The 22,519-nt window shown below is 34.9% G+C and overlaps 1 protein-coding gene across 7 annotated transcripts in view; it reads right to left on the bottom strand.

Annotated features, from left to right (window-relative positions):
* ANKS1B (ankyrin repeat and sterile alpha motif domain containing 1B) overlaps positions 1 to 22,519 on the bottom strand; it is a 1,261,968-nt gene that overhangs the window by 1,065,895 nt on the left and 173,554 nt on the right. For 6 of the 7 annotated variants that reach the window (XM_025401058.1, XM_025401057.1, XM_025401056.1 and 3 more), the window contains exons 3-4: positions 14,614 to 14,770; positions 8,864 to 9,160 (exon numbers count right to left, since the gene is read on the bottom strand). The exons of the other annotated variant lie outside the window; for it this stretch is intronic. In XM_025401058.1, coding sequence (XP_025256843.1) covers positions 8,864 to 9,160; positions 14,614 to 14,770 — 454 coding nt within the window. The remainder of the gene's footprint in view (positions 1 to 8,863; positions 9,161 to 14,613; positions 14,771 to 22,519) is intronic. 7 annotated transcript variants of the gene reach the window in all.

Below are 22,519 nucleotides of genomic sequence, written 5' to 3' on the forward strand. Positions count from 1 at the left end.
TTTGTCAACAAACATATGATGTCTGAACAAGTTGGAAGGCAGCAGTTCTTTTGCATTAGCTAGATCATATCTAGAGGAGTAGGTTCAACTGTGGGTATCTAATTTTTAGGACCAATGACAGAATACAATGTGTCCAGAGAAGAGAATGCCAAAGAATAAAGGACCCAGAAAAACATCGTGTCAAGAATAAAGGTTATAAGGATGTTTAAACTGGGAGGAAAATGGCATGAGAGAAATAGGGCATGTCTTCAAATAATTAAGAATACCATTGTTCCTATTCAAAAGAAGAAACCTCCCTCTATTAAACTGGGGACTTCAAGTCTTGGTCTTTACTCATTCTCTCTTCCTTCACTTCATATCAAAGGAATCATCCTTCTCTTCATTAACACTAATTCTCCACTTGTGCTCTTTATTCTACCACTTTCTGTTTCTTCTTGAATTTTGATCGTCTCTGCCTCTTGCATCTTCAAGGCAATCTTTCTCCATAAACATATACACCGTTCTACTATTTAAAAACAAAACAAACAACCAAAGAAACTTCCTGTGAACCTGCTTTCACTTCAAGCTTCTATCCCCTATCTTACTTTTCTTTATTCCACACTTTATGAAGAGTCATCTTCCCTCTTTTAGGCACAATTTTTGCCTAGTTTCGTTCCTGCTGTATCCTCTGGCACATAGTAGGCACTCAATAAATATATGATAAATGAATTGATTACATGAAATTGTGCTGTCTTGGCATTCCCCTCATAACTGCTTCTTTACAGACCTCTTTTTCCGGAAACTCCCTGAATATTCTTTAATCAGCCTCTTCTCTCTCCCTACATTCTGTTTCTTGTAAGCCCTTCTATCTCATGGCTTCATCTCTTACTCCTCTGAGGCTAGCCTCTTAGAAAATTAGCCCCATTTAAGGAGCACATCCAAAGAGAGACCTCTCTGACCCTTCCGTTTCAATCACAGCACCCAATTTGTTTCCATTATAGCACTCGCTGCAATTTGTCATTTTTATGTGGTTTATGTGCTTATGTTCTGTCATCCCTACTAGTCTATAACTCCATGAGAGCAGGAAATAAATTTTCTTCCTCCTGGAGCATAGTGCCTGGTAGCATGGCATGAGAAGGCAGGAGGGGCTAGAGTATCCTGACAGGGAAGCCAGGGTTCAGTTAAAAGTGAAAGAAAGGGAATTGCTTAGGTAGTGAGTAAGATAAGTAAAGAAAGGCCTCCCTACTAAGGTGACATTGGAGAAGACACCTGAGGAAAGTAGGGGGAAGAAAGGCATAAGGGTTAGTAAGGCAGAGGCCTGGAGGTAGGAGTGTACATAATGTGTCCCAACAAGAACAACAAGGTCACTGTGGATGAAGCTAAGTGAAGAAGGGCAAAGAAGAGTAGGTGGTAGCTTTAGAGAGACAGTGAAACTAAGTAATATAAAACCCTATCAGACACTATAAGGACTCTGGCTTTTGCTCTGAATGAAATGGAAAACCAATAGAAGTGTTTTTGAGCAGGAAAATGAAATTACCTGACTGAATGGGATCACTTCTGGCTGTTTGGCTGAAAATAGACTGAAGGGAGTATGTTATGGACTGTATCTGTGTACCCCAAAACTCACATGCTAAGGCCCTAACCTCCAGTGTGACTGTATTTGGATATATGGCCTTTCTGGAAGTAGTTGAGGTTAAATCAGGTCATAAGGGTGTGGCCCTAATCCAATGGAACTGGTGTCCTTATAAGAGAAAGAGGAAACATCAGAGAACTCTCTCTCCATTCATGCACAGAAGAAAGGCCATGTGAGGATGTAATAAGAAGGCAGCCATCTAACAAGCCAGGAAGAGAGCCCTCGCCCAGGAACTGAACTGGCCGGAACTTGATCTTGGACTTTCTAGCCTCCAGAACTGTAAGAAAATAAATTTCCGTTGCTTAAGCCACTCGGTCTATAATATTTTGCTGTGGCAACCTAAGCAGACAATACAGAAGCCAAAAAAAAAACAAAAAGGGAGGAAAACTATCAGGAGGCAAGAGATGATTAGGTCTTGGACTATGGTGTTAATCTTGAGGATAATGTAAAGTAGTGAAATTCTAGATACAGTTTGAGCACAGAACCACTAGGATTGCTGAAGAACTGAATGTAAAATCTCAAAGAAACTGTAAAATTCTGGGTCAAACAACTAGAAGGATGGCACTGCCTTTTGACAAAATGGGAAAGACCAGGTGATATGCAAATTTTTGAAGAAAGGGGTACAGACGCTACATTTTCAGCTTTGGAAATGCTGAGTTTGAGAAGCCTATTAGTCACCTGATAGATATGTCCATTAGGCAATTACATACACAAATTGAGAGTTAGGGTGGAGTCTGAGATGAAGAAATAGACTTGGTAATTATCAGATAAAGATGATATTGGAACCCAAGAGATTGGATGAGGTCAATGAGGAAGTAGGTATAGACAGAGAAGAAAAGATGTTTGAGTACTAAGCCCTGGGACACTCTGATGCTTAGAAAGCAAGAAGATGAGGGCAGTTAACTATGGAATAGGGACATGATAGATTACATTATTGGCCTCTCCTTTTATATGCTCTTTGCCATATGACTTTGCAGTTCTTTCCACTTATATAAGTTGAGGATATTTCTCTACCTCTTTATTTGAGGCTTGGTTTTGCGACCTGATTTAGCCAATGGATGGTAACCAACATGATGCAAGCAGAGGCCAAAACTGTGTTGCATGGTTGAGTTTACTCTCTTGTGTACAGTCAATGCCCCCCTGCCTAGTCCCAGGAGGAAGATAATAGACACGTGGAGCAGAGATCCCCAGGCTAACTTACAGCATCAAACATACTTCCCCCAGCTTCTTCAAGAAGTCACCAGTGAACTAAATGAAAACCAAAAGACAGTGGTACCTCAGAGGTCAAAAGAAAATGGTGGTTCAAAGAAGAGACAGATATTGACTTTGTCAGTGCTAATGATGAATCAAGTAAGAGGAGAAGCAGGAATTGACTGTTGGATCTAAAAGTATGTCAGTCATTAGACAACTTGACAAAGGCAAAAACAAGGACTTTTAAAAGAGTGAGGGAGTTAGAGTGGCTTCAAGAAAGAATGGAGGAAAGGAATTGGGAACAATGAGTAAAAACAAGCCTTTCCAAATACATTGCTATAAAGGGGTCAGAGAAAGGGGATGGTAAGGAGAAGGAAATGTGAGATCAAGAGAGTTTTTAAAAGATGAGAAATACTATATCTTTGCATCCTTATGGAAATAGTACAGTTGAGAAAGAAAAAACTTATGGTATTAAAGACAGAAAATATTTGTCAGAGTTCCCAAGTAGACAAGAAAGGATAGGATCCAATGAATAAGTAGAGAGGAATTAGCCGTAGATACAAACCTAAAAGGTTCATTTAAAGCACCAGGGAGGAAAGCAGACACAGGTACGCTGGCAGATGTGCTGGTGGAAATTTGTGATTGCTTGTGGTTTCCTCAGTGAAATAAAAGCAGTATCATAATCAGAGACGGATGATAGAGAAGGAAGTGTTGAAGTGTTGCAAGAGAGATGTCGTGAAATTATCGTCTAGGGAAATCAGAGAGTAAATGGATTATAATGGATAATTCTTGCTTATGCACATATCTTATTTCTGGTGCCACTATAAGCCTTTGAGAGCAAAAACTGTATCTAATTCAGTTTTGCATCTTAACAGGTCTTAGCATGGAAACTTGTACTCTTTATTATTAACTTTCTGTCATTTTACTTTAGTAGTCACATAAAGTCTAATTGGCTTAAGGTTGTACTAGTTCTTTAACTTTTCAAGTTTTGACGAGAGAAACTTAGAAGAAACTCACACAATGAAAGCACTAGCATGATATGGCACTATCGCTACCTGGCAACCCAAAATCAAGTTCAAAATCCATAAAAATAATTGCTAACTTCAAGAGAAAATTGCCCATTCAACCCTACTTTCTTAATATCTTACTTTGACTGATTCTCTTTACTAAAAATATTTAAACACTAAAGGGTTTATAAGTAAATATGATATGAAATTTGCCCAAAGTATTACTTAGTATTTTAAATATGTGTTATAATTTAAGATTACTCAGAGAGTAATGATGCAGAAAATAAACCTCTAGAGCAAATACTAACATCAATACTGCATTTAAAAACATATGTAGGCTGGGTGCACTGGCTCAAATTTGTAATCCCAGCACTTTGGAAGATCAAGAAAGGAAGATTAGTTGAGTCCAGGAGTTCAAGACCAACCTGGGCAACATAGTGAGACCTTTTCTCTACAAAAACTAAAAAAATTAGCCGAGCACATCAGCACATGCCTATAGTTCCACTTATTCAGGAGGCTGAAGCTGGAGGATCACTTGAGCTTGGGAGTTCTAGGCTGAAGTGAGCATGACTGCACCACTGCACTCCAGCCTAGGTAGCAGAGTACAACCCTGTCTTTAAAAAAAAAAAAGTAAAATAAAATCAAATCACATGCAATTGCTAGGAAAGGACAAGATCCTTAAAAATCATCTATAAATTTTAAAGATTTAGTCATAATAAGTTGAATGTCACTGAAGTCTAAAAGTACAATACTATAATTTACCAAATGGGATTACTTTTAATACTGCTAATTCCCAACAGGTTAGTTAAAGCAGTTTAATGAATATTAAATCTACTGAAACAATTTAAGGTTACTAGCTACATTGTTCACTCTCAGCCAGTGAGAATATCAACAAACTTACTTGATATTAAAAAATTTTACACTGAGTCTGATGGGGAAAACTTGGTAACAATGAATTTGAGTAATAAAATTAAATATTCATCCCCCCCAAAAAAAGGCAATGAGACAAAAAAAAAAACAAAACATGTTTTCTATGAAAAAAGCAACAATAACAAAAGCAAAATATCAACTAAGGCTAAATAGAAAGATGTCAGTTCTACTTCCTAGAACTCTTAGAATGAGTGTCAATGAAAGAGGTTATAGCAACACAAAAGTTGCCCATCTTAGACATCACCCCTGATGCTTCTGATTAGGTGTTCAAAGTGATCTAAACATACTGTCTGCCTTTCCTCTGATATGTGAGTAACAAATCCAAATGTGGTGAGGACCAAGCAGAAAATCTAAAGAAATGACACTGGCAATGATATAAAATGGTAGAATGAGGTCGGAGCCTTGGAAAGCATTTACCCCACCTAAAAGCACTCAAATTCAATATTTTAAAACACTCTTTAGCCAAATAATGCACATATGGAAGCTAAATGCCACCTAAAATTCAAAGTCCTGTTGGACTTTCAAAGGTCCTCTTCAAATGTCACTTCTATCAATGACTTCTCATGTTCTTCCTCTTAAAATCCATATTTTTCTCACCCGTAGATCCATAGCTCTTTGTTTCAGCATTTATTATGTATCATGGATGGAACTTATTCTTGCAAATTTTTTGTCTCCTCCACTAAGTGTGGGGCAGAGATAGTTTTGATTTTTTATTCTCCAAAAGCACAAAATATAGTGTTGTGCAGAAAAAAAGGACACATTGTATATATTTATAAAATTGAATTTAAACTCTTTCCCTTCTGGTCATCTAGTACAAAACACGAAAAGATCTTGGTCAGGGATGCCAAGAGGTTTACTGACCTCAGTCAGAGTGAAAGTCCTTGGTTATATTGCAGTCTGTGCAATCAAATTTAAAAATATTACAGAAGTGTGAAAGCAGTACATCTAGATTAGAGAAATTCAACATTTATACAACAAACATCTAGTTTATCATTAAACAGTTTTTAGGAAAACAACTTTGTGAGTCACCTACAATAGTAAGCATACCTACTTATTTTCAATACTGTTTTGAGGAGAAAAACTGTTTTTCCTTATTAATATGACTGTTAGAAAAAAATCCTATGCTTTTTTGAGAGGCTGCCAAAGTTGAATAAGTAAGAAATTGAGAAAAGATCTTAGGTTCAGGGTGCTAGCCTTAAATCTGAGATTGGAAGGCCTGAGATTTTTCTAAATTCAATAAAGAAAACTCTGGAAATACAGGATTCAATCTCTGAACAATTCCTAGGAAAAATAACCCCATTTGTGAGCATGTATTCCACCTGGAGTGTGTAAATTATTTGCAGAATTTGCCACATTTAGTCCCTCTGGGTGTTCACACCCTTTTACAATTCACACCCTCTTCTAATCCAGAGGTAGACTCTATTTTCCCACTCCTTGAATATGGGTTGCCTTTACGACTTGCTTCAGCCAAGCAACATGGCAGAAGTGAAGGTGTGCTAGTTCCAAGCCTAGGCCTCAAGAAGCCTTGTACAATTCTGTTCTCTCTCTCAGAACCATGCATGCCATGTGAATGAGCCCAGGCTGACCTGCCGAATCATGACAGACAAGTGGTAGTCTCACCTATCACCCTAGACAACATCCAGCCAGCCTCTGAAACAGAAATACATAACTGACTTGCAGTTGATTTCACACACAAGAGAACCCAGCCAAGACCAGAAGAACCATCAGTTGAGCTTAGACTAAATTGTCAATCACAGAATTATGAGTTAAATAAAGAGTTATTGTGTGTTGCGGGAAGTCAGGGACCCCAAACAGAGGGACCGGCTGAAGCCATGGCAGAAGAAAATAAATTGTGAAGATTTCATGGACATTTATTAGGTCCCCAAATATTTTTATAATTTCTCACACCTGTCTTTACTGCAATCTCTGAACATAAATTGTGAAGATTTCCTGGACGTTTATCACTTCCCCAATCAATACTCTTACAATTTCCTATGTGTCTTTACTTTAATCTCTTAATCCCATCATCTTCATAAGCTGAGGATGTATGTCTCCTCAGGACCCTGTGATGATTGCATTAACTGCACAAATTGTTTGTAAAACATGTGTGTTTGAACAATATGAAATCTGGGCATCCTAAAAAGGAACAGGATAACAGTGATTTTCACGGAACAAGGGAGATAACCATAAGGTCTGACTGCCTGCCAGGCCAGGCAGAACAGAGTCATATTTCTATTCTTGCAGAAAGCAAATAGGAGAAATATCGCTGAATTCTTTTCCCAGCATTCCCAGGGGGAGGCCTCTAAATGGCCACTCTGGCAGTGTCTGTCTTATGCAGTTGAAGATAAAGTATGAAACACGCCCTGGTCTCCTGCAGTGCCCTCAGGCTTGCTAGGATTAGGAAATTCCTGCCTGGTGAATTCTAGTCAGACCGGTTGTTGCTCTCGAACCCTGTTTCCTGTTAAGATGTTTATCGATGACAATGCGTGCCCAGCGGGACATGGAACCTCATCAGTAATTCTAATTTTGCCCTGGCCTTGTGATCTTGCTCTGCCTCTCTGCCCTTGTGATCTTTTATTGCCCTCTCAAGCATGTGATCTTTGTGACTCACTCCTTGTTCGTACCCCCCTCTCCTTTTGAAATCCCTAATAAAAGCTTGCTGGTTTTGCAGCTCAAGGGGCATCATGGAACCTGCCAATATGTGATGCCACCCCCAGAGGCCCAGCTGTAAAATTTCTCTCTTTGTACTCTTTCTCTTTATTTCTCAGACTGGCTGACACTTAGGGAAAATAGAAAAGAACCTATATTGGGGGCTGGTTCCCCTGATAATTGTGTTAGGCTATTAAGTTTTGGGATAGTTTGTTTCACATCAATGGCTTACTAATAAGGGGAAGTCACAATATGACAGAAAGCAAAAAAGTCTCTGGAAGATAAGAATGCTGCCATTAATTTAGAAGCCAAGAAATAACCATGAAAGGAGGAAACGGCCAAAAAAAAAACACAAAGACTTACCCTGGAGTTGGTACTAACTTAAGACAGGATACCAAAAATAGGTTGTGGTCAGGCCAAGTAGCCCACGCCTATAATCCCAGCACTTGGGGATACCAAGGTGGAAGGACTGCTTGATCCCAGGAGTTCAAGACCAGCCTGAGCAACAGAGCAAGACCTCATCTCTACAAAAAATACAAAACTTAGCTGGGCATGGTGGTATGTACCAGCAGTCCCACCAGCTACTGGGGAGGCTGAGGCAGGAGGATCACTTGAGCCCAGGAGGTGGAGGCTACAGTGAGCTGACATCACGCCACCCACCACTGCACTCTAGCCTGGGCAACAGAGCAAGACTCTGTCTCAAAAATAATAACAATAATAAAATATATTAAATTAAATTAAATTAAACTTTATAAAGTAGGTTGCCCATTCTTGTGGAAAAACAAAACTTATCCAAATCCTATTCTTCCTCCAAAGCTCACCTCAAATCACACCTTTTCCATTTTTTTTTCTGATTGCCCTTAGGCATAGTGATCATTCCTCCATCAGTTATGTATAGACAGTACATTACAGTGAAAAGAGGCCTGGACTTTAATCAGTAAGTCTAAATTCACATTCCAGTTTTATCAACTATGCGTCCTTAGGCAAATTTCTTAAGTCTTTGAATCTGATTCCTCATCTCTTCACTGAAATTTAATAGTTCTCAATCCCACAGGACAGCTGTGAGAATTGAATTCTAAATGTGTCAACATGCTCAACACAAAGTACATACTCAACAATGTTAAAGTGAATTTTGATCCATTCATTCATTAAACTCTGACTGGATTCCTATGGTATGTTAGGCTGTGTGCTAGATACTGGGACAAAGGAAACAATTACTAATGATACCACACACAACTGCCATCTACTAACTTCTCATGTATATAGCCCTCAAATTAGAATGAGGTTAGAGATTATGCCTTGTAGCTCTTCCTATTTCCCAAAAGTAGGTGGTATAGTACCTTGAATTTAGTAGTTACAAAAATACTTGTGAACAATTTGATTAAAAGATTTCTCCATACAGGTTTTCACGTTTGAATCCCAAGGCCAAGCAACAGCATCATCACTTTTAAAGCATAGCTAAAAGCAGACTCACTTGACAGCTCACATCCATTCCTGCCTCCAGCAGCACCTGCACGACTGCTTTGTGGCCATTGCGCGCAGCAAGGTGAAGTGGCGTGTGCTTGCGAGTGTTGCAGCTCATTAAGTTAGGATGTGCACTGATGATCATTTTTACCACTCTAAGCCGTCCGTAGAGTGCCGCCAAGTCCAAAGGTGTTTCCAGCTTGCTATTTCTAATGGTCGGGTCAGTGAGCTCTTCTAGGAGAACAGCAACTACTTCTGAGTGTCCATATTGAGCTGCACAGTGCAGGGCAGTTTCATTTTCATTGTTCTGTTTAAGACAAAGATTTTTAAAAAGGGACATTTTCAGAAATTCAGTTTGTTATCAAAATGTTAACACAGTAATTTAAAACCTGCAATGCTTTGAAAACATAAGTTAAAATTTGTCCATTTTAATAAGTATACCTAATGGAATTTTATATTTGATAAAAGTATCTAGGGTTCATTGAAACAAAAATATTTTTTATTTTTATCACTTTAATAGAAAAAGTCCAACATTTCCCTAAATCATATATGCCAACTTCCAAAAATGATAAGTGATTTAGCCATGTTTGTCAGAGGCCCTCCTGGGTCCAGATGGACAGTAATGTCTGCACTGTGCGTCACATCTTTAGACATTTATTAATGAGAGAGATCAGTAACAATTATAACAGACTTTTAATAGACTGGCTTTCCAAGACAGATGAGAAGGTAAATTCTTGGTAACAAAAGATTTATAGAAAGTTTTCCCAAATTAAGTTTCATTTTATTTTCCATGTAATTACAAATCGTTGCTTCTTTTGGAAAGAAAATGAGAAGATTCTGGCCCTAAGATATAAAAGTATCTTTTTGAAACATTATCATGGGTTGTGAGGATGGACCTAGACCAATTCCCAGATAAGTTACTAGGAGTATCATATTACTACATGTCCAGCTTATAAGTATTTCAGTTGAAAATCAATGAGATTTTCCTAGAAATTTATCAAGATTTTTTTAAATGTTAAGATACAGAAAACTGAACCCAGTTGCAAGGCAGAGGAACCCTTCAGACTATTTGAGCAATATAGGTAGATGGTGTATAGGTATGTCAGGTGGTGAAAGGGTCAGGAGAAAAATGAACAAGAAATTTTAGTAACAAAAAAGCAATGACCCTAAACGGGGGTTCTGGAAAGAAAGAGCAGCTGCCACCATCAGAGTTATCATTGTAACTAATACTACGTTCTAGACACAGTTGCATTTTATATATGTTTACTCATTTAATCTTCATTATGAGACAGCTATTATTATCATTATCTCCATTTTACAGATGAGGAAACTGAGGCACTGAATAGCTGAATAACTGGCCTTCCGTTATACAGCCATTTAGTGGTAGGACCGAGATTTGAACACAAGTAGCCAAGACCCAAAGTTGGTGTTCTTAACCATCACACATACCACCTTCCAAAATAAGAACTATTACTACTACTATTTGTTAAGTGCCTAAAAACTTTATCTATTGTCTCATTTAACTCTTACAACAATCCTCCAAAATTTATATTAAAATTATCTACTTCATGGACAAGGAAACTAAAATACAAAAAGGTTAAATTACATGTCCAAGTAGAATTAAGATACTCTGCAATCTATATCTGACAAATCCAAAACCAATGCTCTTTCCACTATACCATGCTGTCTGCCATGTGTTGCTATATTGTCAAAGAAGAGCTGGGAATTAGTGATCTGAAAGCAGAATTTCTCAAGACTTTGCTCAGAAAAACACCAACCAAGAATAGGAAGTAGCTGTTTAGACAGATGTTCTGACTAAAACAAAAGGACAAAGAGGGTTCAGACCCAAACAAATCTTAATGTTCTAGAAAGTAACTCAAGCTTGCCCTGGATGATAGAGGAATGTAAGTTAGTTGAGAGTCTAGAAGGAAGATTTGAAAATTTAAAAAGGAGTAGAGTGACAAAGGGAAAATAGCACTAGAAAAGGCCTTCTTACTACTTTACCTTGCAAATAAGTATCAAGAGAGAACATTTGAAGGTTAAACCCAGAGGGAAAATCTACTCTTTAAAGATAAACAATGAAAAGTTAGGACCTGTTAGATGGGGAATCCAGCTGAGGGTACTGTTTCTTCCATTATTTGTCAGAAGGCATTCTTGGTTTGAAAGTATTACTATAATCTACTTCTTCATAAACGTTGATCACATACAGGTTTAGACTCCCTGGTCTTCTCACCTGTTTTTCTTTTCAAGATTATAAAACAGCCAATCTTATTACTTCACACCATGAAAATATGATACAGATATATACCTCCTGACCAACCCAAATTTCCCCTTGGTCTGAAAGAGATTCAATCTTATTTTTCAAAATATAGTATCTCTTTGAGAAGAGAGAAAGGCCAATTATGAAATAATGATTCCTCAAAGGCCTCTCTCCTGTTCCAGAGCCCCAAGCCTAGGAAATTACAAGCGCAAAATTGAAAAATTTTCTAATAACACTAATTAGCATTGTTCAGATCTCAAGGGAAAATATTTCAATCATTCAAGATCTACTCAGTAGAAAATGTTCACAGATTTTATCCATGATCAGCACATACTTGGATTGGCACTTCAATGGATGCCACAATGGTGGTACTTTTACAAGAGCATGATTGTGTATTTGTGTATGCTCACAAGTGATCTAAAAATCTAATTTGAAATAAATAGGCTATGATGAGGCACTGATTAATAATTGCTAGTATGGCTACACAGAATATTCTTTAAAGGTTTTTAATTCCTTCTTTTTTACCAAATGGGTATTCTCCGAAAAATTAGGACCCTTCCAGATAATGGATGATAGAACAAAACTGGCTGACAAAAGCCATTTACCAAAAGCTCTTGCTTCAAAGTAAAATATCTAACAAGAGTTGGATTCGAGTTTTGGTGAATGGCAAAGGCAATGAGTTTTTGAGATAAGGCCCCTCTGGGTTTTGCCCGAATGTTAAAGAAACAAAAAGAGGAAGAGAAGGTAAAAGGGAGGAAAATATGAATGAAATTTAAAGAAATTGAAATTTTTCAATTTAAAGGAAATTTAAATAGCAAAAAGGAAATAATCAGATGATGAAAGAGAAGAAGGATGTGGCAATTATAAAAACCATAATCCAGGGGGAGTCCACTTTGTTTAGAAAGGTGAACAAGACCTAGGTTGAAGTGTTAGCATGTCAATTACTTGATCTCTCCAAATTCATCTTATCTGTATAATGAGAATATTATTTTCCCTATAAACTTTATAATGTAGTTTATAAACCAAAAGAGACAACATATTTTTAAAAGGCTTTGTAAACTTTAAATATTAAAATGTAGAATAGAATTATTTTTAAAGAAAGCTGTATTAGAAACCAAAACTTTCAGAAATCAGAATGAAGCCCTGACTATAATGCATAATTTTAACATAACATAATGCATTACTGGTTGAAAGCTTAGGCTTTAGATCAGAAAAACCCGCGTTCAAATATTGGCTGCATTTCTTAGTAGCTGTGATGTTATGGCCAATTTACTCTATCTCTCTAAGGCTGTAACTCCATATATATAGTAGCAACAACAATCTAGGGCTTAGTAAGATAACGTGGATGAAGTATTTTGCATAATGCCTGTCATACAGTAAACAATCCATTAAGCAATAGGATTTAGGATGACAATACCAACGTCCTATTGTGTAAAGGGCTCTGGAGTCAGAGTCCTGAGTCCCAGTCTCAGTTTCAGTCACTCAGTGACATGTGGCCTTCGACAAGTTGTTTAGTTTTACAGAGCATGATTTCTCAACTATAAAATGGGAGTGATATTATCAATTCAAAGGATTATCATGAGAATTAATTAAATAATATTTTACAGGTGAAAGTGTTTAGAACAGTGCCCGCTTTACCTTATGTCTCAACAAATGTTAATTACCATGTTTATTTATTTTCTTTATTGTTTAAATACATAGAAGTTTATAATTAACAAAAAGACTCTGTCCTATTCAGAAGGAAAAACGAAAGCTAAAATTAAAGTTATCTATAAAAATAAAAATCCCACATCAAAAATTTTAGGAGAAATGGCATAGAATGGGAAAACTATGGTCGGTATTAAAAGAGTATATATATATATATATCTCAAAGAAAAAAATACTGAAATTATGGTATTAAAAATCATAAGAAAGTTTCAACTTGTTGCCAATAGAAACCACAACACAAAGCAATAGAGGTGGACAAAGAACTTTGAATACAGTCTCCTTAAAAAGACACTTTTTGTAATTTAATTGATCTGTTCAACATTACCAAAAACAAGTAAGCATTTCTCTTTAAAACATACAATAACTTTTCACTTTCAAATGTAAATGAATACTATATGCTATTTCTTATTTTCATGTTATTTAAAATCATCTTGTTTGTAAAAACTAACATCTTCTTGTTTAACCTTGGATTGATTTTCCATTGTATTATTTCAGGTTTGCTTTGCGGTATTCAGACAATTTTAAGAATAACCACCAGATGGCTCATCTCATAAATGATCTAACTTTTGGTTTTCTGAGGAAGAGAAGAGCATTGTCAGAAATTTCCTTTTAGCATGGTATGATGATAAAGATAGCCATATCTGTCATGTTTTAAAGACTGGGTGCATTCTTATTAAAAATTCTGCATTTTTGTAACCTGTAAACATGGAAATTTTTATTGTGATAAGTTTTAATAAGATACTTTTCCAATTAACAAAATGTTTTCCTGATTAATCCTTTCAACAACTGCATATATATTTTCATTGAAAAAATATGTATTTTTCTTCCCTTTGCTGTTTACAGCGATTGTTACTTTTTATTCTTCAGTCTGAATTTCAAAGTCCGGCAAAGTCTGCATCCCTTTGAACAATATGCTAATTGTGCTTTATTAGATATGTTTGCCCTAAAGTTACCTACTTGCATTGATATTGGACAACTGCCAAACTGCAGCTTAATGCCGTGATTGTAATTCAATTGTTGGACTGCCTGCTGGTTTTCAAATATAGTTTTACAAAATGGGAACAGTAGGGGGCATGCAGAGCTCAAGATGTTTGTTATCATACTGTATTAGGGGACCATATTTTACTATCTGGAATCTGTGGTCTTATCTGTTTAGAATACTAACAACGGTATTCTTTTTAAAATATGTCCATTATGTGTAATATACATATTGTATACTTACAAATACATTGTCAGAATCATACTGCTGCTGTGTTTTATTCAACTTATTCTGGGCCTATGTGTTTGTGTGTGTATATACATATCAAAAAATTTTAACTTACTATGTGACAAGCAACTTTATATACTATATTTCACATTTTGATTCACCAGAGTACTTAACTGTGAAAGTGCTAAGTAAATGGTAAAGCATTATGCAAATGATAGGCATATCATTGTTTTAGCATTGAAATTTGTATTAACATTCTAATTCTCAGTACAAACATGAATTCTGTTCTATCTTTAAATATTCAATGGCTATAAAATGGCTGATTATATAAGACAGGCAAAAATATTACAACTACTTCCTTTATGTAGGATTTTCCCATTAACAAAGTATCTTTACAAATGCCCAACTTAGTCCCTGCACATCATATCCAAACACCAAAGAATTTTTCAAATTTCTCCTTTTAGGAAATTCAGCAATGGAAAGGCCTTTGAGCAGGGTAAAGATAAAATTAATCACATTTTCAATATTGCTTTGCCTTTGTAAAACTAGAAAAATTACATCATGAGCAAACATTTGGCAAGTGCACCTGTTCATTGACCCTGGAATGTGATGGTCCATGATGAATAAGAATCTTCACAATTTCCACATCTCCTTTCCAGGCAGCCAGGTGAATAGGAAAATATCCTTTATTGTCTGCTACATTTGTTGATGCCTCATACTGAAGTAGTTTGAGAACTATGTCCCTAAGAAGGAAACAACAACAACAAAAAATAGGCTGAGCAAGACAAATTGCATTAAATAGATAATTTTAAAACAATACTAGATGCTGGTTGGGAATTCAGAGTAATCACTGAAGGTACTAAGACATAAAATTGGGTTTCAACGTTTTTGTATACTCAACATTTGGCTATTTTACTTACCTGGAAAGCCATCATCCCATGCCTCACACACACACACACACACACACACACACACAGAGAGAGAGAGAGAGAGAGAGAGAGAGAGAGAGAGAGAGAGAGAGAGAGAGAGAGCACGTGTATTGACTAACCAATTAAACTACTTAATAGAATTCATATAGGCAAAATTTAACTTATTTCATTAATTAGATGAGTTAAGTAAAATGAAGAGGATACCAACTCCCATTTTTTTTTAAGAGGTCTTTCCAGATAGCCCACATCTGATACTTAGCTTGAAGGAAAAGTTGAAGTTACAAACATACTCCTAGGTTTACCAAAAAAAAGTTATAACACCAAGGAGACATTTATAAAATCTACACATCATTCCTACAGAGAATTGGAATAAGAGATTTAAGGGGCATGTAAAAGAGAAAGAAAGTGCAGTATGTAAGGGACCCTGACAAGCTAACTGTAGTACTAGCCCAGGGTTAAAAAATAATTTTAAAAAATTTAATAACTTCTCAGTGATGGCACACAACACACTTTGAGTATGTCTTGTTCCTACTTCTGTATTCCTTCATCTTTCTTCTTCAAGCATAAAAAAATTTCAAAAGGGAAACTCATTTAAAAGACAAGTTCCACCATTAATGCAATTTCAACACATAATCAATATATTCTACCTAAAAAATTGTGAACTTAATCCCCACCAGCTTTTCAAAGTAAAAATTCTGAACTGCATTACTCAACCTTAGAATTAATTAATAATTGTTAGCATACATTATATCAAAATATGTATCAACAATCAAAAGCAGTAATTCTAAACAAAACTGTATTTTCATTTGGATGCATTTAAGAAGCAAATTCTATTAACTCACTAAATGAAATGCTAGTCAGACACATGTAAATATATATATATAATTACAATATATAATAAAGTTGTTTCTTATATACAACAAATCACTAATGTGGAGAGTGAACATAACAGAAAGATTTACATTTAAATATTTCATAAAATCAGACTCTAGATGCAAATACAAATGAAAAAATTTGGAGGAAATTTGAATAGAAGCAAGGTTAGAATTTTGATAGCTCACAAGAAAAGCAGGTATGACATAACACAAAATTATGGTAAATGGTAAAACATGCTGTACAGAATGTGTCCTAAAGTCACAACATTTGACTTAGTTGCTAAATGTAGGAAATCATGATGGAAAAGAAAATACAAGAATATGTTGTAGAAATATTTAGAAAGTTCCAAGGAGTCCTAAATTGTCTGATGATATAATTTCTGAGAAATTAAGAAATAGACTTTAACATTTCTCTTTGAAAAACCAGCATTATTTTACAAGATCTGAATTTAGAAGACTTGGATTTGTGTCCCAGCTACGCAATCTACCTTAGGCTGTGATCCTGGAGAAATGATAATCACACACCACATAATGATAATTTGATCAACAACAGACCACCTGCATATATAATGGTTGTACAAAAAGATTATCATACCTCATTTTTACTGTACCTTTTCTATGTTTTGATATATTTAGATACATAAACACTTTATATATCTATTGTGTTACAATTGCCCACAGTATTCAGTACAGTAACATGCTGTGCAGGCATGTAACTCGGGAGCAATGGGTCATACCATGTAGCCTAGGTGTGCTACAGGCTACACCATTTAGGTTAGTGTAAGTGCACTCTATGATGTTCACACAATGATGAAATCGCATAATGAGACATTTCTCACAAAGTATCCCTGTCATTAAGCAACACATGACTGTACTTACTCTCATTTTATTTTTCTCTTCTTTAGGAGATACTATAATAATAATGTCTACTCAAAACTGGTAATAGCATTAAATAAGATAAAAAAGAATTCACTCAATAAATAGTAAAGCACTATACCAATATTAGCACTTGTTCCAAGTAAAAACAAAATACTTTAAAAGTGAAATGAAATGCTTATAGCAAGTCACCTTTGAAAAAGAGAATCAGAAAATCAGAAGGAAACTTAAAGGTTATCCAGTTCACATGCTTCTCCCCATTTCCCTGCCAAGCAAGGGTTGTTATATAGGGTCTTCCATTCTGACATAAATAAATACATAACTTCAATGAGGTAATGAGAATTCAATACCTCTGAATAACAAAAGCAGGTAAGAAAAGATCTGAAGTCCCAACTCTCTACTATTTACAAACTTAGTTACCTTGAGGAAATTAAGTAACCTCTGTCTCTCTTTCAGATATTGTGAAAATAGAATTTAGAGATTACATCTTGGTGCCAGTTTCAAAGAGTTATGGTGTGAATCAAATGAGAGATAGATATAATTGTAAAATTATGTATACAATCAAAAGTTGTTCTCAAGGCAGATTGTCGCAATGTTAAACAATTCCAGTGATTCCTTTTTAAATAAAATATTTCAGCATTTAAAAGGGAAAATAATACCAAAAGAAGTTAGTCAAATTAAATACTGGGATCTAAAACGTAGAATTTAGCCTACTACAAAACAGACTTCTCCAAGTTACTGTCAAAGACAACTGTGAGAAGAGAGCAATTTCATTTCTTAATATGTAAGGAAATAAAAAATATATTCTGAAACTTCTTCTCCTATAAAGCGTTTCCTTTCAAGGGGTAAACAGAAAAAGAAAGATTGATGGGATAATCAATTCTATTTCCTTTTACTCTTGTTCCAATCACTTAGAATTTCATTTGTTCTTTGGCTCAAATTTTATTGACATTTTCTAATAATATATGTGATATATATTCACTCTTCTTTATTTATCAGGAAGATTTATGACAACAGTGAAAAAATGTCTATTTTGAAAACTGACTTAGTAATCATTTGTATCTTCTAGTATTACCACCATCTAATATCTAAATCAGAAAAGAATAATCTGTATGTTTATAAAATTGCCTTTGGAAAACACTAAGATCCTAACTACACATTATTTTTAAGTTTTGAATAATGTATTTATTTTAATAAATAAATATTTTGTTAAATGTGCTTATTTTTATTTTTATTTCAATAGTTTTTAGGACACAGGTAGTTTTTGGTTCCATGGATGGTTAAGACTTTAGTGGTAAATTCTGAGATTTTAGTGCACTCATCATCTGAGTAGTGTACACTGTTTCCAGCATGTTGTGTTTTATCCTTCATTCTCCTCCAAACCTCCCTCCACCAGTCCCCACAGTCCATTATATTACTCTGTATGTTTTGGCATCCACATAGCTTAGCTCCCACCTATAAGTAAGAACGTATGGTATTTGGTTTTCCATTCCCTAGTTACTTCACTTAGAATAATGGCTTCCAGTTCCATCCAAGTTGCCACAAAAGACATTATTTCCTTATTTTTATGGCTGAGTAGTGTTCCATAGTGTATATATACCACATTTTATTTATCCACTCATTGGCACTTAGGTTGGTTCCATATCTTTGCAAATGCAAATTGTCCTGCTATACACATGCGTGCATGTGTCTTTTTCATATAATGACTTCTTTTCCTTTGGGTAGATACCCAGTAGTGGGACTGATGGATCTAATGATAGATCTGCTTTTACTTCTTTAAGGAATCTCCATACTGTTTTCTATAGCGGTTGTGCTAATTTACAGTCCCACCAGCAGTGTAAAAGTTCCCACCAACTTCTTTTTTTTTTTTTTTTTTTACTTTTTAATTATGGCCATTCTTGTAGGAATAAGGTGGTAGCTCATTGTGGTTTTAATTTTCATTTCCCTGATGATTAGTGATGTTGAGCACTGTTTCATATGTTTGTTGGCTGTCTGCATATCTTCTTTTGAGAAATGTCTATTCAGCCCCTTTGCCTACTTTTTGATGGGATTATTTGTTTTCTTCTTGCTTATTTGTTTCAGTTCTTTGTAGATTCTGGATACTAGCGCTAATTTGCAAATATTTTCTCCCACTCTGTGGGTTGTCTGTTTACTCTGCTGATTATTTCTTTTGCTGTGCAGCTTTTTGGTTTAATTAGGTCCCATTTATTCATTTTTGTTTTTGTTTAAATGTGCTTATTTTAAAATTTAAATTTATTTTCAAATTTTTGTTTAAATTGAGCTCTACATCTTATTCAAAGATATCAGCTAACGAATTGGCTGAGCTCAGATTTCTAGTGTTAAAACATATTTGTGAAACATAAAGTTGTATCTCTGATCAACTGTCAGTTTTACTGAGTTATAAGTAGAATAAAGTATTAATCAACAAATTATGATTAATCATTCTTATGATATATCCATACGTATCAAAAGTAATATGAACTAAATAGGCCACTTTCATCCAGGCTCATTAAGAACAATTTAAATTTCAGATATAATATCTAAATTAGAAGAGTAGTTAATATAGTGTAGTACCAACTTAGTATTTTTTATTGATGCATAATAGTTGTATATATTTGGGGGATGCATGTAGTATTTTGATATATGCATACAATGTATAATGACTAAATCAGGATAACTGGGGTATCCATTGCCTCAAACGTTTATCTTTTCTTTGTGTTGGGAACATCACAATTTCTCTCTTCTAGCTATTTTGAACTATACAATATTGTTAACTTTAATCAGTCTACTATCAAACACTAGATATTATTCCTTCTAACTATATTTTTTTATTTTAATCAAATCTCTTCTCCCCCAACCCCCTTCCCTTCAAAGCCTCCTATAAACACCAATTACCTTTCTACTTCCATGAGATCTCCTTTTTTCAGCTCCCACACATGAGTGAGAACATGTGATGTTTGTCTTCCTGTGCCTGCCTCATTTCACTTAACATAATGATCTCACGTCCATCCATGTTGCTGCAAGTGACAGGATTTCATTCTTTTGTACAGTTGAATAATATTCTATTGTGTATATGTGCCATATTTACTTTATCCATTCACTCGTTAATAAGCAGGCTGATTCCACATCTTAGCTATTGGGAACAGTGCTGCAATAAACTGGGGAATGCAGATATCGCTTTTATACCCTGATTTTTTTTTTTTTTTTTTTTTTTGGAGATGTACCCAGCAGGGACATTGTGAAATCATATAGTAATTCTATTTTTAGTTTTTTAAGGAACCTCCATACTTGTCTTCCATTGTCATTGTACTAACTTCATTCCCATCAACAGTGTACCTGCATTCCCCTTTCTCTGCATCCTTGCCAGTAGCTATTATATTTGTATTTTCAGTAAAAACCATTTTAACTGAGGTGAGATGATACTGTGATTTTAATTTGCATTTCCCCAATGATTAGTGAGGTTGAGCATTTTTTCATATGCCTGTTGGTCATCTGTAAGTCTTCTTTTGAGAAATGTCTATAATCCTTTGCCTATTTTTAATGAAATTATTTGGTTTTTTGCTATTGAGTTTTTTAGTTCCTTATACATTCTGGCTATTAATCTGTTGCTGGATAGATAGTTTTCAAATAATTTTTCCCCATTCTGTCGGTTGTTGAAGCTGGGAAAACTGGATAACCATATTCAGCAGAATGAAACTAGATCTCTGTGTCTCAACAAACACAAAAATTCAATGAAAACGGATTAAAGATTTACATCTAAGACCTAAAACTATGAAACTAGGAGATGAAAATATTGGGAAAACACCTCAGGACATTGGTCTGGACAAATAATTTTTGGGTAAAACCTCAAAAACATAGGCAACTAATGCAAAAATAGACAAATGGGATTACATCAAGCTTAAAAGCTTCTACAGAGTACTTTTTAAAATTATTATTTAGGTTGAGCCTTATAGCTTATTCTAAGGAATCCACAAATGAACACATGGTCTGTGCTTGGTTACCTGGCATGAAATATTCACTCATTGATTGATGAGCATTTGGGTTGGTTCCACGATTTTGCAGTTGTGAATTTTGCTGCTATAAACATGCATGTGCAAGTAAATTTACTAATGTAACCAAATACTACCTGGACCCCCATAACTTACTGAAAAATTAAAATTAAAAAAATATATATTCATTGGGACTGTGAAAAAAAAGAAATATTGTTATGTTGCTAATCAATATCTGTAGAATAGCAAGCAGCAAAATAATCCCTATGTATTAAATGTAAAGTAGCATTTTCTGATATCCAGCATTTGACAAATAACAGATACTCTAAAATCCTAAAGTAATTGTGATTGACAAGAACATAGAAAAAAATATTTTAGAAAATGGAAATGGAAATGGAATAATACTTTCCATTTCCCAGGAACAAAGTAAAACATCAAATTAAATTTAATAACATCCAATGTAAATAACTGCAATAGTTTGCAGCTTTAAGCTAATACATGTAAGTTCAGGTAAAAACAGGAATTCTAGAAGCACTGATTTTTGCTAGTACATTTAATTCACACCCATTTTCTGAAAGATATAAATACACATCTGATTAATAAAAAATGTATTTCAGTAAGCTCAGCATATGCTCTGAGCAAAATTAAATAAGTTGGGAAGAGTCAACCTTCAAATTTCTTTGCCTCAACAGCAAGATTCCCTGTAATTAAATCACAACCAAAGAAGTTTATTTCATACCATCCTCTTTTGCTTGTTGATTGAGTCCAAAGAATTTCAAAATAAATGCAAATCATCTACATATGGATGCAGAATTAACAACTAATGAAACTCTCAGATTTAATAAGGTCCTTTTGATTTCAGATTTTCTTGACACTTTTACTTCTCTCTAATGGGAATCAAGTTGCAGATGTGTTCAAGATGGTCAAAAGATTTCAGGACAATACGTCCCATTTTCTAACTGAAGTTTCTTTACATATTGAATTCACTCTCATAGATTTCTAGATTACAGAGTGAATAAAGGCAAATTTTAACTAGTCTGTATCCTTATCCAGGAAAAAAATCAAGCTGACTAAAGATGCTTCTAGTTATTCAAAGAGCAACTTCAGAGACCAGATTATACAATTTTTAGAGGAGGTATGCCTCTTTTATTAGAAAACCTAAGAAAGATCAAATCAAAAATACAGATAGCTTATTATATGGATTCTAGATCCAATCTGATACACAATTTGGATTACAGATAATGAGGTCTAGCATGCATTAAATACTTTAAAAGGTAGAAGAATAGAAAACACTTTATGTGTATATAAAACAATATATATATTTCAGAGATACAATAACGATTTGCTGATATTTTTCAAAACAGCATACAAGTATCACAATATACCAAGTATAGTTTAATAACATTAAACTTAAGAAAATAAATAAAGGACTATCTGTTAGGTAGAGAAGAAAAACTGAATTAAAATATGAATATACAGGTTTAGTATAATCTCACAGGGATACGATTGTTACTAAAAATAAAGGATGAAGAGAGGAGAAAAGTCAGAAAAAAAGGAAAAGTAAAGGAAAAAAGGAAGGAGAGAACTAGGGAAAGAAGAGGAGAACAGGGAAACAGGGATGAGAAGACGTGGGAGGCAGGGAAGGAAGGCAGGCAGGCAGGCAGGTAGTCTGGCCAGCCAATTGCTTTTCAGAATAGAATTAAGGGATTTGAATTTGTACTAGAAATACATGTGATGATGACTCCTCCATATTTTAAAAAGAGAAAGAGATACAAAGAAATAGGTCTCTACCCTATCTATGGAAATAATTTATAATACTTGCA

Source organism: Theropithecus gelada, chromosome 11 (assembly GCF_003255815.1).
Source record: "Theropithecus gelada isolate Dixy chromosome 11, Tgel_1.0, whole genome shotgun sequence".
NCBI classification, from domain to species: Eukaryota; Metazoa; Chordata; class Mammalia; order Primates; family Cercopithecidae; genus Theropithecus; species Theropithecus gelada.